General features: G+C 38.2%; 1 protein-coding gene across 1 annotated transcript in view; it reads left to right on the top strand.

The window, feature by feature from the left end:
- Positions 1-1,189: 1,189 nt before the first annotated feature.
- LOC138246740 (DBH-like monooxygenase protein 2) overlaps positions 1,190-18,184 on the top strand; it is a 77,998-nt gene continuing 61,003 nt past the window's right edge. The window contains exons 1-2 of the mRNA XM_069201504.1: positions 1,190-1,500; positions 5,697-5,843. Of these exons, the coding sequence (XP_069057605.1) occupies positions 1,225-1,500; positions 5,697-5,843 (423 nt within the window). The 5' untranslated portion in view covers positions 1,190-1,224. The remainder of the gene's footprint in view (positions 1,501-5,696; positions 5,844-18,184) is intronic.

Genomic DNA, 18,184 nt, shown 5'->3' with positions numbered 1-18,184 from the left:
TTGCACCCTCAGCTGGCATTTTCCTACAGTGTATCTCCACCCTGCGCTGGTGCCATTTGGCAGCCTATTGCCAATGTAGGCACTCTTGCACCGTGGTGCGAGGGGCCCTGCATTGCATGCAGGATTACTTTTGTGCAGTTAAGGTACCCTCCCGCACAAAAACAATCCTGGGAGGCTTTTTCCTCTTTCTACATGTGCTGAAGAATGCTGCACACGTAGAGAGCAAAAATCAAGGAGTAAAAAAGGATACTTCTCACCTGGGGAGGCATACGACTTTGATGCATACCCAAGTTTACATGGTCCTGTAAATGTGGGGATGCATCAAAATACATTGGTGTTGCTCGGAAACACCCACTGCAATGCCCTAAAGCAGAGAAGAAGGTTAACTCAGATTTCTGCTACCTTGCCTTACTCCATATCGATGAGGCCATTGAAAGCCATGCAAAGTGACTTTGCTTGGCCTCATATATATTGTTGAAAGGTTTGCGCCACTGTTGCATCAGTGGTGCAAGCCTCTCATAAATATGCCCCTATGTCTGATGCGTACTCCAACTTTTCAGTGCCTGCTTTTGTTTCATTAAAAAATGAATACCTGCTCTACAATTAAATATGCAAGTGATCAGTGAAATAAAACAACCCCCACCTCAACTTGACACAGTGGTCAAACTAAGTGAAATTGCAAAGTTTAACACGTTCAAATAATTTTCAATTGAAGCAAAACATTTTTTTGGGAAATTCCGAGGTTTTCACTGTTTTTTGTGAAGATTGCTTCCAGCAACACCTGTTTGTGCTGCAACTGTTTTCACGCCATTTTTTGTAAATTGATCAACTTTGAATACATTGTGAAACTCATTAAGTTAAAAAAAAATTAAGTTTCTGGAAGAAAACTATGAAAACTTTAAACTCCTCTAGTCTGGCAACAAAAGTGCAACCCCTTTTAAAGCAGAAGGGCTAGATAATTTTCAAATAATTGTTTTTATCTTTGTTCTTAAAGAAGAGAACGAGGAGTTTACACAGGAACGATCTTGTTCAAGGTTGAAATTAAATCTACCTTAGACAGACGTTACGAAATTGACAAGACTAATGTCATATCAGGTGTTGCACAACTCATTACACAACCATACTGCTGTTCTATAAAAGTATGATGACTCTAAAGTTGTGCACCTTAAGACTTTGTGGTCAGAAAGAGAAGGAGAAAACACACGTCTGCCCAGCAGAGAGAAGATGAGACTCATATTACTCCTTCTGAGCCTTCTCCAATCGATTAGTGCCACAGAGAAGAAGGCGCACCACCCCCCACACATATTTACCCGACTGTTGGATCCTCAGGGCTCGATGGTGCTGCACTGGTTCTATGACTACTCCACCGAAGAGATAACTTTTGAACTGGAAGCCCAGACAACAGGATGGGTGGCTTTTGGACTGAGTACCAAGGAGGAATTGAAAGGAACTGATATGGTTATTGGTGGAGTATTTCTCAACAAAACAGTCTATTTTACAGTAAGTTGTAACATTATCTGCTTTCATCATTTTGTTATTGGGTATAACACTGAATGGGGAATGTGATACCAGAATATCAAAGCTCATGATGTTGTATCATAATGTTGAAGACTAAATATTGTATAACAAAAATATTGTGTCCTAAATATCCAGAAATAAACTCAGAGGTGAGTTAATAATAGAAAACATACAAAGAATTTGGATATATTTTATAATTTATATTTATGACACAACATATATGTCAAAAGTGTTTTCATGCTAAAATAAAGACAAACAGCAGGTATCATAAAAGGCTTCATTTAATAATCACATATTGTCCACAGTTCATTATTCTCTCACCATACAAAAGTTACAGATATAGAGGACTTGCATTGGTCTTTACGCAATCTGCCAAACTTTTCAAAGGTTATGAAATCCTGTTTGATCTCCCCATATTCATATTGCTCAATGTGTCTGTTATGTTGCAATCATCCCTACTGAATTCTTTCCACGGACTCCAAATTGTCTTCAATTACTTTGGTCATCCTCTGTTCCTGTATAGCACTTCCTTTGTCTGCATAAGCCACTCCATACTTTTACTCGATAGTGCAAACATTGGTGTCCACTGACTCATCCAAGTTTTACAATGTCCATACTGGTAGACGTCAAGGCCATGGACTGGTATCTGTTGGCGATGCCTTGGTGATCTTAAATCCCACCACATTCCTAGCAGTGTTAAAAATGGTTGTCTCGTCAATGATTCCCCCATCACAGATGTGACTCAGCACCCACCCTTGAGCCCAAAATGTTTATATTTGGGGAATCTCGCCAGATGTGAATCAGTAACCCTTTCAGGCCACTGCCTTCAAAGCATTTGTCACTGTCTCCTTGGCCCTTTTTTAGAAAACCACCCTGGATATTTGATACAATATTTTGAGCTGTACTAGATGAAAGCTAGCTTGTATTACCATTTTTCTCAGATGTCTACAGGCATTTTCCCAATCCTCCTCTTTCAGCCTTCTGGGACCCCATTCCACTTTGATTTGAGCTGGTCCAGAATCCTCCGACAGTTACTATTTAGAGTTCTGTAAACTTCAGATGTCAAAGGAGTGGTGCTGATAACACCTTATATTCGAGGGGGGAGTCATCCATTATGTTCTGATGTCTGTTTGTATAATGTTTAAGTGTAGGTCTCACTCGGAGATACCTAAAGCTTTGTGAGCATGATAAATCAAATTCTTGTTCTAATTCATCAACTGTCTTGATGTTCACATGTTTCCCATTTGTCAACTAAATTCTACAGTCCCCAAAATATCCCATCTTTTAATCCCATCAAGTACCTTAAAGTACTTTAGTATTGCTTTGCTATGCTACTGTAGGTAGACTTATTCCATGGGTGGAAGAATTATTGTAACATTTGTTCCTTGATTGTTTTGTATATGTAAAAGGAGAAGCCATGTAATAGTGGGTTAATGAGGCATTTGATGAATGTTGGACTATGTGTTCCATGGATTGCTGTGGTTGCCTGAGGGTTTGTTGGGTTCAACTGGTGTGACAGTTGGGTCCAGCGAGATATGTCAAGAGGCTAAGGGGGTTATTACAACTTTGGAGGAGGTGTTACTCCGTCCCAAAAGTGACAGTAAAGTGACAGATATACCACCAGCCGTATTACGAGTCCATTATATCCTATAGAACTCGTAATACGGCTGGTGGTATATCCGTCACTTTACCGTCACTTTTGGGACGGATTAACACCTCCTCCAAAGTTGTAATAACCCCCTAAATGTGTTGCAGCTCTGTTTCCAAATAAACAAGTAGAATTTTAGACTTCACTCTGACTCCATATTTAATTGTGGGAGTTGTTACTACAGTCTTGATGTCCCATGCTCCCCATTTCTCATCCAAAATTCTTCAGTCCCCAAAATATCCTATCTATTAAACCCCTCAAGTAAATTCTTTCATTCTGACTAGCAGTAGCCTGTCAGTTGATTCCCAGTGTTCTACTGCAACTTCATCACAGTGTTCTAAACAACAACTAGAGCACTAGCAATCTGTATTTATTGGCAGAAGTGTGGCACACCTGATGCTATCTTGATGGAATCAAAGCTGCACAATTTAAAGCTTTGCCTATAGGGAAGGCTGCTGTCAAACAACAACATGAAGGAGTTCGTTCTGATATAAATTATGGCTAATGCTTTAGAAAGTGAAAATTAGGACATATTTTCAATATGTTCTCGAACATATTTCTCATCCATCAGTAAAACATTTTTGAAATTAGAGTGAGAAGCACTTCTAACACACGCAGCAGCCAGTCTATAGAGTTCAATTGTAGTTCTACAGAGATCTAATGAACAACTAGAGTGCAAACATTATGCATTTCTGACAAAAGTGTGACACACATGAGCACCATCTTGAAGGAATCATAGATGTAAAACTGAAAGGAATTAACACCAGAAGATACTACAGTAAATTAACAAAATGATGGGTGTCCTTTTCACACAGATTATGGTTGGAGCTCCAGAAAGTTAAAATGAGGATGCATGTTGTATGAGTTCATAAATGTCTTCCTCATTCATTTCAGTAAAACCTTCTGAAATGCATATTGAAACATGTAGTTCCAGCATTAGCAGCAGTCTGTCAATTAACTCCCTAATAATCAACTGCTGTGTCAATGAACAACTAGGCTCTAGAGCAGTGGTTCCCAACCTTTTGACTTCTGTGGACCCCCACTTCATCATTAATCGAACCCAGGGACCCCCACTAAATCATCATTGGAATCTGGGGACCCCCCACTGAGTCATTACTGTAAGCTTGGGACCTAATTTGTCAATATTTATTAATAGTTAAAAAAAAAAATTAGCAGTCGCGGACCCCCTGAGAAGGCTTCGCGGACCCCCAGGGGTCCCCGGACCACAGGTTGGGAACCACTGCTCTAGAGCACTAACATTTTGCATTGAGAAAAGAAAAGTGAGACTGAATGTCATTTTGTTGGAATAAAGTATTTGCTGAGTAACAGGCTGAAGTAAATGAGTAGTGAGATATTCATGCAGGTAGGAAATCAGTGGATTATAATGTAAGGAGACCTATGGGTTTAGAGTCGTTTGCACCATAATGTGTTTTTGAAGGGGCCAAAAACTAGTTAAAGAGAGAGAGAATCATCTCCAGAAGTACAGCATCCCCTTTCCACAACTGCTTACTCAACTTAATCATTTTCTCTGTCACTTAAGGTCTACCTAATTTTAAAGTAGTAACATTTGATCCTATAGTTATGTACGGTACTAAGAGCTTAACGTTTGTTAAAACAAATATAAATTGAAAAAACAACAGATAAAGTGACGTTACACTGAGGTGTTGAAATGAGACACAAGCTAATGTTACGAAACCCCCAACCACTGAAATACACCAATTATAATTCAGTGAACTCACTATAACCTGCACCCTCTTAAGAAACGTATAATCCAGAGTTGAAATGTATTTTGTGTTCAAAAAGTGTGATGCTGTTTCTAATCTTCTGAGTCCAAACATATAATGTCCACCTACATGGCACTTTCTGAATAAAAAACAACACACTCTAGTGGCTCTTTGATGTCGCAGTGATATATGGTGGTACAGATTTCCTATTATTGTGGTGGGTGTCCAAGAAACCCAGCATTGAGTATAGGTGATTAATGCTAATTTACTGGAGGGTCCACCAATTTTCTAGTACAAAGTTAAGATAAGAACAATGTCATAGCTAAAAGTATAAAAAGCTGATGAGCAAGGATGTCTACAGAGCACCAGCCGATGGCTCCTCCGGTGTGAGAGTTCTTACTGTGTTGTTTAAAACCAGAATTACTGTCTACAGCCGCAGTGCCATGTCTAAAAGAGAGGTATATGAAAAATGGGCTGAATAAACCACTATTCATAAAGAAAATACTCATAATTGGGGTGCAGTTGGCCCCTCACAGCCCCAGGGTTCGGTGCTACTGCATTTGCTACACCATTGATAGCTACATTCCTGCAAGGAAAGATAGGCCAGTAATAAAGCCATGATTACTGAGGTATTTCTTATCCAGTGATGCTGAAATCTATTATGTAGACCTCACCAGTACCACCAGTTTCATGTAGGAATGTTATGCCAGCCATAAGAGGCCCATAGCTACTCCATTTTCTCCAGTGGATGGCTCAACATTCCAATGTTCTAATATACAATTACGGTTCACCTCTTGCCCTTACAGGATGGACATGTGGATGAGGACTGGCCTCCTGTGGTGGACGAAAAGCAAAACTATCATCTGCTCTCCCTCACTGAGAATGAAACCGCGACAACCATGAAGTTCAGCCGCAAGTTCCGAACATGTGATCCTAATGACTTGGATATAACAGTAATGTTCTTACTAAATCTTCTTAACAAAATGTTGAATTTTATATTATCGTATGATCAAACTTTCAATTTTTATACTTTTTGTGGGATCTAAATAATAGGTTTTGCGCCATAACTAACAACTGATTAGACCATTACATTATCTCTAAAAAGCACTTTTGTTTGCTGTGTTGTACCTCACATGTCCTTTCCAAATCTCCGACGTGGTCTTTGTATTCATCGTAAGGAACATCAACACCGCCTTCATCAATGAGGTTAAAAAAAAACATTGAAGTGATTGTACAATAATCACAGAATAGTTTCAAGTGGCACAGAATATACAAACAATAATCAATGAAAGATGCAAGAGAAACATCATTGTGCCTAGAAGAGAGGAACACATACCTTGCAAGTAGAAAAAAAAGAGAACTAGATGTCTTTCACTGTCCAACTAGAAAACTGTTGAAGTGGCTCAAAAGGCAAATATTTTAACAGATTAGGAGGTTAAGGAATCGGTTGAAGCAGGGAAGCCAGAAGATAAAGTTAGGTAAAAGGTTGCTTTATTCTTCATGAGGCCATCTGTCCATGGGGTGTCTGTGATCTATCTCACCTTTATTAGCGTGTCTGGCCTTAATAAGTAAACTTACAAGGGGACGCATATAAGTCGACAAATCTTTTAACTCGCAATTAGGATGTTCTTACCATAGTTCCAGAACACAATCAATAATCAATATGCAATAGTCAAGAAACATCAATAATGGAGTCAGAAAATGTCACGCATCATGACCTTTCAGTCATGAATAACCACACCTTATAGTAAAAGTTAGCATATTTATTTCCCTATATTAACAATACTAATGTCAAGTAGATTAATTGCAAAATCGTTGTAACACATACAGTAACAATACTGGTTATCTACAACAGGGGAAAACTCAATCTAATCAAACTTGAACAACACATTTTATGGCATAAATCAATAGCGAAGTCAGTTACATCGACAAAGTCAAACACATGAAGTTTAGCATAGAAATTCCACCAAGCATTAGTGTGAACCCTTAATTAACATATAATTAGCATCAGCATGTTGGGCTTCATGCAAACAATTTAGTAGCACAAATTTAGAAAAACATCTAACTAGGGCTCTATCAAAACAGCACAGTTGGTACCTAGAAAAAAAAGCAAATATGCATAATAATTACATGCCAATTTATACCTATCCTCAGGTGGATCAGCAAAGCAGAATCAGTCTTCGTCTTCAGGACATTAGTCGATCAGCAAGGCATCAGGATTCAGCAAAGTTCAGTAAGCGCAAATTCTTTGAGCATTAAAGTTAAGCACGTCTCAAGGTGCAAAGGAAAATAATAATCTTTCGGTCAGGAAAATATGGGCAATAGTGGCCATTCGCAAACGGGAAGGGATCCCTACAAGACCCCTTCCCTTTTGTGAGTTGGGGCACCAACATTTTTTAAGATCAGGTAATGGTCCCACATCCACTGCCCTCTCTTAAAAAATGAAAAGAAAACTTTTCATTTTTAGTTTTGAAATGCATTTCATTTTTCTTTAAGGAGAACGGGCTGCATTAAAAAAAAATGCTTTACTTAAAAAGTCACAGACATAGTGGTGTGATGACTCCAGCAGGCCACCATTCCTGTGAGTGCAGCCATTCCCAAATTGCGACCTGCATCATGAATAATAATGAGGCAGGTCCCTTGTGACCCATTTGGGAATTGCAAACAGTGTCTCAGACACTGTAGTACATCAGAGATTGCAAGTAACAAATTTGTGAACCGCTAAAATGTGCAGATTTTTCAAAATCTTTATGGTCATACATCTGGCCCCTTTTCTTTCCAATGGATTCAGAACAAATACTACTATGTTAATATTTTTTCAGAAGATAGTGTGAAAGGATGACAACAAGATGCTGCATCACAAACATGGCCTTTAGAAAAGCCCTTTAGACATGTTATATAGCATAGTGATTGAAATAAGTTACTGAAATCTGATTGTTGCAGTCAGTACTCACGGAGACCTAATTGATTAGATTGGGAGATCTGACCTACTGGAGAACCACTGTGCCCCTGTTTGTAACATACAGTAGTGACCACACGGAAGACAAATAATCCAAAAATGAAGAATAAATAAATTTAGCACGTAACACATACCTCTTTAACACCTATTAAGGATCCATAATTAACCTAAAGGATAATTGTTCCCAAATCCCTTTGCAGTTCTTAATATTTCCTTCTAATTTGGCCCTAATGAATATAACCGAGCCTGCACATAAAATTAGATAATGCATGTGATAGATGTAGGGCTACAATAGGTGTAGCGCCTAAAAAAGAGGATTAACTGTTTTAATGGTAATGCTTACACATGTATGCTTGATCACCTTTTTTGGTTTAGAAACTCCCTGTTTTCTTACACCGTTCAATCCAACAAGACTGAGAAGGGTACGCTTTCCATTTCTATGGTGCTGATTTTGTAAGTACTGCTACAAGGAAAGATGACTTTGTGTAGGACCGTCTTGAAGGGAACAAGGAACACATAGGATTAGCTTGTGTAGATTTACAGCAATGCAGGAGTCAAGCAAAAGTGTCCAACTCATTGCTGCATAAGTCATCATCAGCAATAAAACTGCATTAGGTACAAGGGAAGGGGTGAAACATGGACATGTAGCTGTGAGGTGATGCTGATGGGCTAAATTCTGAGTGTTGACCCAATGACAGCATAAGGTATGCAGAAAGACTATACATGGCTTGGCATAACTTAAGCTTAATAAACTAATAATGCTTTATATTTTGGATGTCTGACAAACTCTAGATTCCTAGTTTATAAACTAACAAGTTAGGGATGTCTGCTGAATTATGGTTCGGGGTCTATCTAACGTTTACCCGATTTTGGATATTATGTCCAATTCTTATTGGTGCAGCCGTTCTAATATTGTTTCTCTTTTGAGAGTCACCCATATGTCCCTTTCTTCTCCTACCTTTCAAACATATGGCCAATATAACGATGTACATCACCTTTTGAACCAATGTAGCTGCCTAGGTGAATGCCAGTATGCAACAACTTCCTCCTGTTTCACAACATGTCAAACAATGGTTTCCAGACTATAGCGTTCCAAGCTAGCTGACATTCATGGCATCATCACATTTAGGCAAATCTTTATCTCTCTCTGCTTACAACTCTCATGTCAAGCATACAATTTCTCCATTATACTTATCCTCCCTAGATTCCATATTAGTTGCACAATTCACACCTTTCATTTCTTCCAGAAGCAGTCTCCAAAAATGCCTGTTCTTTCTGCACCAAGGCCATATTTTTTCTAAGGCAGGGCAACATTTGATTTGACATTAGCCAAGTGACTAGTGCATCTACTCTGTATCAAGAAGGAAGAATTTGTTTCCTCCTTTAACATTATTCTTGTCATAATTTTTCTCCTTGCTACTCTCCCTTTTAAAAACATTTATGCTACCTCCGTATCCGAATGCACATCCTGTACATACCTTTCCAATAACCTTGTACCTCTTGCTATACTAATGGCCTCTTGTTTAGTGGTTTGTGACATGATCCAAAGATGCTCTTGACCTGTGAAGACTTTCCTCTTCAATAATATTTGATCACTCAAGTCTTGGTCATTATATGTACCGATCATTATGTTCATTCTTCCTGGCTCCCTGTACAAAATATATGATGCTAAAAGCCAATATGTGCCATATATTTCCAGCTTTTGCTTATTCGTGAATTGATCAACATGCAAACCCCTTGATATGCAGCAGGAGTAAAAAGGTTTCCAAGCAACATGTCAATAAATGCAGTTGCCTCTGATGAGTACAGGCATCTTCTTCTATAAGATATAATTATTCTTGAAATAGGTCCACCCACATACCCCCAGAGTCTTCCAGAAATAGTGATGAAAGTTGTATATTTGACATCATAAAAATTATCAACACAACAAATTAAAACAAAGTAGTCACCATTCTCAGTGAAACTGATGTTCAGTGACTGGAAGTGATGACACTTCAGCAAGGATTAATGAGGCAAACACTGTTTAATACACAACAACATCTGAAATAGCAATACAATTGTTCTAAGTGAATTATACTTCAAAAGTACATTTTGTAACTTAATTCCACCTCCTAACTACACTCTTTTGTCACCACGTGGCTCAAAGCGGAGGTGCATGGGACATAAAACATAGCAACACTGTTAGGCAGTGACATCTCAACCTTAATAGTAACACAGCATGGATTCAAATACTATCTGATCCAGTGTGACAGAGCTGATGTGATAGACTTCCTGAGAGCCAGCATCACACACTTTGACTGGTCTTTTCCTTCTTACCAAAATGATAGCACAACCAAGATTGGATGTGACTCAATGGAATGACCAAAGACTGCAAATGCATTCCGCACACCAGCAATGGTGGTCTTACCTTAAACTCCAGTCCTCTAGCCTCTCCCAGGTACTTGTCCACATCATCAGATTTCCTCAGAGAATGCTGTTGGTTCCATGACACCACTCCTTTCCTGCCCGTTGCCACTTTAATGATCCTCCTTGGCAAGAAGCCCCTGCTTGAAGATATGTCTAACACATAAACTTTATTTAAGAAGAACTTAAAAAATTGGAGCATTGCATATACAATCAGTAAAGCTTCTCACAGGTGAAAATTCAACCACCAAATGCTCTCATATTCAAACCTAATGCCCTCATATTCAAACCAAATGCTCTCATACTCAAACCCACTTTCAGTCTAGCATTCCATTCATTTCTAACTCCATGCATGCATACCAACACACACACCATATCACCATCCATACCCCAAGCCCATGAACATTCACACAGACTCATACCACAAATAGCTTCAAGCAATTGATTCCACAAATACTTAAACACTTACATGATTCGGTTTAGAAGGACATTTGGAAAATACAAATGGATGTTGTGCTCTAAGGTGCTGTGAATGACAAGGATCAACAGTTATTTATTCCTGTATAACTTCCATGTGGATTAATGAGATTGGTATTACCAGTTCTGAAAACCTACAACTCAACTGGGTATTGAAAAACAAACTTAACCTTAATTGAATCTTTGAATCTCCTCCAACATCCACAATGAATCAGGAACTCATTTGAAATGACAACCATAGAGTCCAAGCCGCAGCCGAAGGAATCACCTTCTCACAGTTGGAGTTTTCCTGCCACAGCCACACCAACTGCTATTACAAGTTTAAGATGCATTATCAACAATGTTTAATCAGTCACAGACAGTCTGTTTCTTCAACCCACGTGTTATTTAGAACATGGTTCCTCTGGCAAGACACTATGGTTATTCTCACTGCACATGGGGCTGCTTTGACTCCTTCTCACTGGATGCTTCAACTTCTTTAACCAAGAGATTCACCCTTTTTGAACTAGAGGTTAAAACACCTCTGAGCCTTAAATGCAACAAGGTCACCACCTGCTTGACTGATGTTGCTAACTGGATGAACTGTCTGAAGCTCAACGCAGACAATACAGAAGTGGTGATCTTTGACAAGCACAACTCACCATAGAACTCCATCTGGTGGCTGACCGAACTTGGACCCACACTCACAAACTCACGAAAGAGACCACCGAATAATCATCAACAGAAAACTGGACATGACTGCACAGTCAACACTGTCAATGTATCCTGATTCCATCCACTGAAGATGGTGAGGAAGATCTTCAATTGACTCCCAAGCAACATTAGAAAAACTGTCACTGGCTCTTTAGTCACTAGTAAGTTGGCCAAAGGGACCACCCTCCATGCCGGGATTACCCAGCAATGCACTAAAGACTACAAACCATGCAGAACTTGGCAGCCAGACTCATTATTGACTTCCCACACAGAGCACACATTACACCAAACCTCAGGGAGCAAGACCGGCTCCCGTTACACAAATGGGTTCAACTTAAACTCCTCGCACATACATTCATACCACTACACAACTCAAACCATACCTATCTGAACAGTTGCATCTCCTTTCACCAACTCCCATCTCAGCTCCAGGAATCCTAGTTGCACACAACCCATGTGTACATACAACCACATCAGGAAGACCTTTGTTCTCTTGCATCACTCCTAAAGTTTGGAACACCCTCCCTCTCCATACCAAAACCTCCCTCTCTCGCTTTGAATACCACAAGAAGCTGAAGACCTGGCTTTCGAATTAACCAACCTACTATAGGCAGGGCTAGGTACACACACCTGCTCAGGGCCAGGATATCCTCACAGGTGATATTGCACTTTACAACTACACAGAACCTAACATAACATTATAGCTACCAGTATCCAGATTCAGCACAGTTTTGATGAGCACTATCTGCTGATTTTGCCACTGAATTTTGGTCTAAATTGAGAATTCATATAAAACTGTAGAAACAACTGATTATTTATACACTAAAGCCTGCTGTCCAGGGACTAGTCAAAACTATTTTTTCTTGATTTGCTCTATTGTTACACATTGTACTATTTTAGCACTTTTGAGATTATAGACTTGCTTATGATTTTGGCACCACACACTTTGAAACTATGTGCCAAACTCCTTGACTCTTTGTTTGGACTCTTTATTTCTACCTGCTTTTTTAATCTCAAACATTTTCTGTTGGGCACTTAAGGGATCATGACTATCTTAAGCAGTACTCAATAGTATGTAACCCACAAAATGTCAGCAAATTTGTTGATTTGTGACTTCTTTGTATTGATTTACCTATTTTGTAATATAATACTTGAGAAAAAGACAATATTCCTGTCTTTCCTTATAGTTCTATTTTGGCAAGTGAATATTAATTGCATCAACAGACACTGTAGCTTATTTCATTCAAGAGGTTGAATCACCTGGACATGCCGGAAAATAGCACTCAGTGATGAGGAAGTTTCAATGTGTTCAATATTTTTTTATACCACTGTCATATAGCGCTTTCTGTCTCCTGATTAAGCCCAGATATTCCAGTATTGGTCTATGAGAATCAGAGCCACATCAGATACTCAGCTCACATGAGATACATTTCCATGTAATGAATAGAAATGAGGATAATATACCTAGTCAGTCATTGTCTTGAATATGTGTCAGTAATAACACCTGAAGGGACTACTTTTTTTGCAATTATTTGGAATGACAGATATCTTCAACTCAAGCCCTGCTGGTATATCCATATAATAATGGTTACATTTGACAATGAGCACTTCATCTACCATGTAATCTTCCAGACTAAGTGGAAAAACCTTTCAGGAGAAGATCTTAATAAGCTGTTGATAAGGTTTTTTTAACAGGGACAGAATATCCTAGTGCAAGAAGCAGGAATTGAAGCAACCTGGAAAAAGTCTTGAAATAATGTCTAATTGAGCCAGATGTAAATGTTATTGTTGTTTTTTTAAATATGTTGCTTATTAGCCCAAACAGAGAAGTGTATCAAAACATGCACAAGGAATAATTAATTTTCATACTGATTTATACAATGGCAAAATAAAACCAATGATGATTTTTTTCACTAGGGTTTTATTCTGGTATCAATGTTTCAACCTTACCTTTTTGATAGTCTTCTTTATGTTTAGCTCTCTGTATCCTATTTTGCCAATTTTAAGATGAAATCTGGGTATTTTAAACTATGATTTGTATGCTTTGGATCTGATAATCAAACTAGTATAATACAGTAAGGAGACACATTTGAAATATATGAGCATCAAAGCTGTAATTAAAAAATATGTGGGTTTTCTGCTCAATAACTGAATTAATTCAAAATGAAATTATATAGGGAGAGAGAGACCTCCTCCATTTAACACTAATGTATGGTGTCTTTTAAAATGCACAGCACATTTCAGTGACTCCAATTCAAATCTATATCATAACACAAACCCTTAATTCTGTTGATTAAATATATAGTCCCAGGTAAGGCTTCCTTCCCACATAGGAAGAGTTTCACACACCTAGGAGAGCCAGACAAAAGAGAGCACAGGTCATGGACAAAGTAAAAAATAAATTACTCACCAATTCTTCAAATACAAAACCCATACTTATATTAATAAAATAAAACAAAACAAATCAACACCAATATTTTTAGAAATCTGAATAAAAAATGCTAAAACAAATAACAAAAATGTATATAAACCATATAAAATAACACTATGTAAAAATACTTTATGTATCTTTTAAAAATGGCACTAACCACTCAATGACCCAATAAGCTCCACAGCCCCAAATTTTGAAGAATTGTATAACAAAGAAAACAGTGTTAAAATAAGAACAATTAAAATAATTAATATAAATGTAGTAAATATAATACATAAACCAATACATAGTTTAGAAAAACTCTACTTCCCAATAAACTCTAATCTGAAAAACATAACACTCTCAAAACATTATATTAAAACCAATGATGAGGCCCAATGATAACACATGAGAGCAAAACTAAATAAATTCATATTTTAATAAATAATACTTTAAACAGAAAAATTAACATCAAATACTATACTTATTCTGAACATTTAAAATCAAAATAAGTTTGTACTCCTGATATTTTACCTCAATACTCAAGCAAAACAAAATTCAGAAGCTGATATTCAGTGCCACACCAAAGCATTCATAAAACTCCAAAAAGGTAGATATTCTCTCAACTCAAATCAAAAACATTCAATCTGGCTAGATGAACACACCCACCAAAATCATCTGTGTTTCAAATGGATAACAGAATTTACAATAACATTCAAAAATGGTAATAAACAGATCAAAAAGGATTTACTGCAGGTACATTGAAAAAACACATTGTGCATTGGCAACGTGGTTATGAGGATCACTGCAGCAAAAGCCTCTGAGGACATGACAGAGTCAGTTTCAAAACAGTAAAAACCTTTTGAGCATTCGATTTTAAACCCAGTTGTAATAAAACAGCTCATTTATCACTCATATTAAAGGATGTGTTATAAGTCACAAACAAACAAACTGGTTTATGTTACAGGTGGAATATATACAAAGGTTATATTTATTTATTCACAGACTTATGTAGCAAGAAACAGACTCCAAATGGTCTCAAAGTTTCAGAACAGAGGTGAGAAAACAGTTCAGTAACATTGCAATAGGACATTGAAGTTACACACATGTGCAAACAAATGCTAAGGGTTAACGGTTATATAGTATGACCCGGGTGTATCAGAGCTCCCAACAAAGGCAACATCGGGGGAGCTGAGAAATATTCAGAACAATGTACTTATGTGGTTGTCAGAACTTACATGCATAGTCATGCCTGGTTACAAGGTATAAATCAGAATATAAACAACTGTTACATTGAAGTGCAATTGTCCAATCAGGTTGGAGGAAATGGTGGGACACCAAGAGGGAAGGGAGAGGGAGATTTGTCGTAGGACCTTAACTGGTCTATCATGACCAAGATTACAGGGGGAGGTGCTTCTGCAGGAGGAGTTTTAGTTCTTTTCTGAAGGAAAGGTGAGATGGGTTTGTAATGACAGAGGGTGGGATGGCGTTCTAGATTCTTAGGGTGGTGCCCAAGATTTTTTTTTTTATGGTTCTTGACTTTTTCAAGGCCAAGGTTCCAAGCCTTAGGGAATTAGAATTCCTAAGGGAGTTAAAGCCTCACAAAACATTTCTTGGTAAGGTAGATTGGAGCTCCAGTGTGGAGAGAGTTGTGGATGATGCAGGAAAAATTAAGCATGTTCCTTGCTTCAGTCAGGAGTATGCTGAGTGAGGAGTGGAAAGAGGTTAAGTGGTTAAATAGTTTTATACTCAAGACGAGCTGTGTAATGGAGTTGAGGGCTGCTCTCAGTGGTGTAGTCTAGTCCCGAGAAGACCAGTAATTGGACTACTGTTGTGAAGTCAACAGCTGGAATTAATGGTTTGATGCCTCTGAGAAGTTTCATTTGGAACTGTGCAGCCTTTGCAGTGGTGTTGGTGTGTAGATTAATGGTGTTACAGTGTCTGTTGAAATACACTTTTTTTCCAAATTTGTGCTATTTTCAACATAGATTCATGTACATTTTTGTATTTAGAATGCATTTAATTGCATAACAACATAAAACTACATAAGGATTTAGTGAGAACAGAAAACTGTAACCTGGTTGCCAAGTTCTCATAATCATATATACTAAAACAGCATACTGGACACATTGTTAATTAACAAAACATAAAAGGCTATCCTGCAACACTATGACAAGGCTAAAGAAATATGCCAAGAAGTAATTGAGATTGGGTTGTTCATACTTGCTTAATATGGCCAGCATTTAACAATAGACAGTTGAGTGCTTGTGTCTGTACAGTTTGAGGTGCTGAGGATTTTATCCAACCTTTGGAATATTGTGCTGCATTAGATGTGTAAGAAGTTATGATACCAACTTGGTACAGCAGACAATCTGCATATACTTTTCACCATTACCTATTAAATAGAACCACATTTGCAAATGGCGACCACCTTCCTGGCTGCAGACAAGGCATTTAACTCTATTGAGTGGCGTTTCCTGTTTGTGGTGCTAGAAAGAATGGGTATAGGTAAGGCAATATTATGCTGGAACAAATTAGTATACACTCAACCCATAGAATCAAGGTACATACTGACCATCTGCCTCAATTAGGTCTGATGGCATAACATGCAAGGGGTACCCACTTTTCCCCATTTTATTTGCTTTGGTTGTGGAGACCCTAGCTTGTATTCACTGAGAGCACCATTACCATAATGGCATTACATTTGGTGAGTATAATACTCTTCTTTCACTGAATGCAGATTATGTCCTATTAGTGGTTGGAGAACCATTCAGGAACTTGCATCCTATATTTCAACAGATTATCTTGTGTTGATAGTAGTTGGGAATGCAAATAAATTGGTTAAAGTAATGGTCCCTACTACAAATGATACAGTTCAGCCTACTCTAGAGTTCCAGTTAAAATAGCAGCCTGGCCCAATTGTGACATGCCATCTATCCTACATGTGAGCCAGAGGCAAGTTGATGCTAATATTAGCATAATGATAGGTCAAAGTATAAGACTCCCATCGCATTGATGAAGATGGTTATCTTGCCAAATTGCTATATCTTTTCTAGATTATTCCTATTTCCTTGAACACACTATTCTTTATTCAGTTGAAAACACTCATTATAAAACAAGCATGGGCAAATAGACGTCTTAAAATTAGCAGGATGAAATTACAACCAGTTGTTTGGTACAACTATCAAAGAACAGAGGTGGATTTGCAGTTGCAAATTTTGAGGTATACTATTTGGTGGTACAAGCACAGTCCCACTTCACTGGACACACAACAGTACAAACGCCCGAATTGCAACCATGAACATATGTTGTCACACCCACTATCGCTACAGGCAGTAGAATACCAAAAAGTCATAAAAACAACACACAAGTTCCACAGAGTGAAATGTACCACATGGTCCTGGTCACAATTAGATTCTAGAGGCAAAATTACAATGATCTATTCTGCGCATATCCCTCTGAAACAGTATCAACTACTGCAGATTGGTTATAATACCACAGCAATGCAACAACTGCAAAAGAAAAGTATATACACACTGAGACATTTACTCCTACAACACAAATGTAAGACTTTCCAGGAATACCTTGAGACAAACCCCTAACAGTTTACTGAACACAATAGCATAAATTGAAGTACGCAACTCTATTTGGATGGTTCTGGGTCAACCTGTGGAATGGTTTTTGTTATCGCACTTGTTGGCAACGGAGGATACACCACCTAGGTCACAATGGGCTCAAAATTTAGAGATCGAAATAACATATGTTCATTGGGCCTTTTGCAGCCAGCAGACTCTTCTAATGGGAAATACAGGCCAATTCATGATACATTTCTGCAGAGGGTATACTACACACCTGCCAACTTGAATAAGTATGATCTAATATGAAATTCTAATTGAATGCAATATAGTAGCCATGATGCAGGCTTTAGTCACCCCGTGTGGCACTGTTGAAACATAGCTATGTCTTCGGGGGGTGACAGATGTGATAGAGACCATGATGGAACAAGCTTGCAGCATCAGTTTGTATGTATCCCTGCTCTGCTTTGTAAAAAATATGCCCAAGCAATATAGAAAGCTGGATGCCACAGCCGTGCTTTATATCATCAGGAAGATGGTTTGCCCCAAGCTTCAAAGACATGACATTTTGAGAGGAACTGGAGGGGTCTGAGGACCTCTAACCTCCCCAGCATAAAATGCCCAAAGGAATTTTGGACACCAGTCAGGACCTCCGGCCACATGTATGAAGTCTTTTTGAGGCAAACACAAAAAGGCATTTTTACATTTATCAAGCCCAAATAGCAATTTGATAACCTGTTACTGAATACCAGTTTGGGTTTGTGATTCGATATTAGG

Source organism: Pleurodeles waltl, chromosome 7, assembly GCF_031143425.1.
Source record: "Pleurodeles waltl isolate 20211129_DDA chromosome 7, aPleWal1.hap1.20221129, whole genome shotgun sequence".
Taxonomy (NCBI): Eukaryota; Metazoa; Chordata; class Amphibia; order Caudata; family Salamandridae; genus Pleurodeles; species Pleurodeles waltl.
Note: the sequence above shows the minus strand (reverse complement) of the source record. Positions and strands in the feature narration are given on the sequence as shown.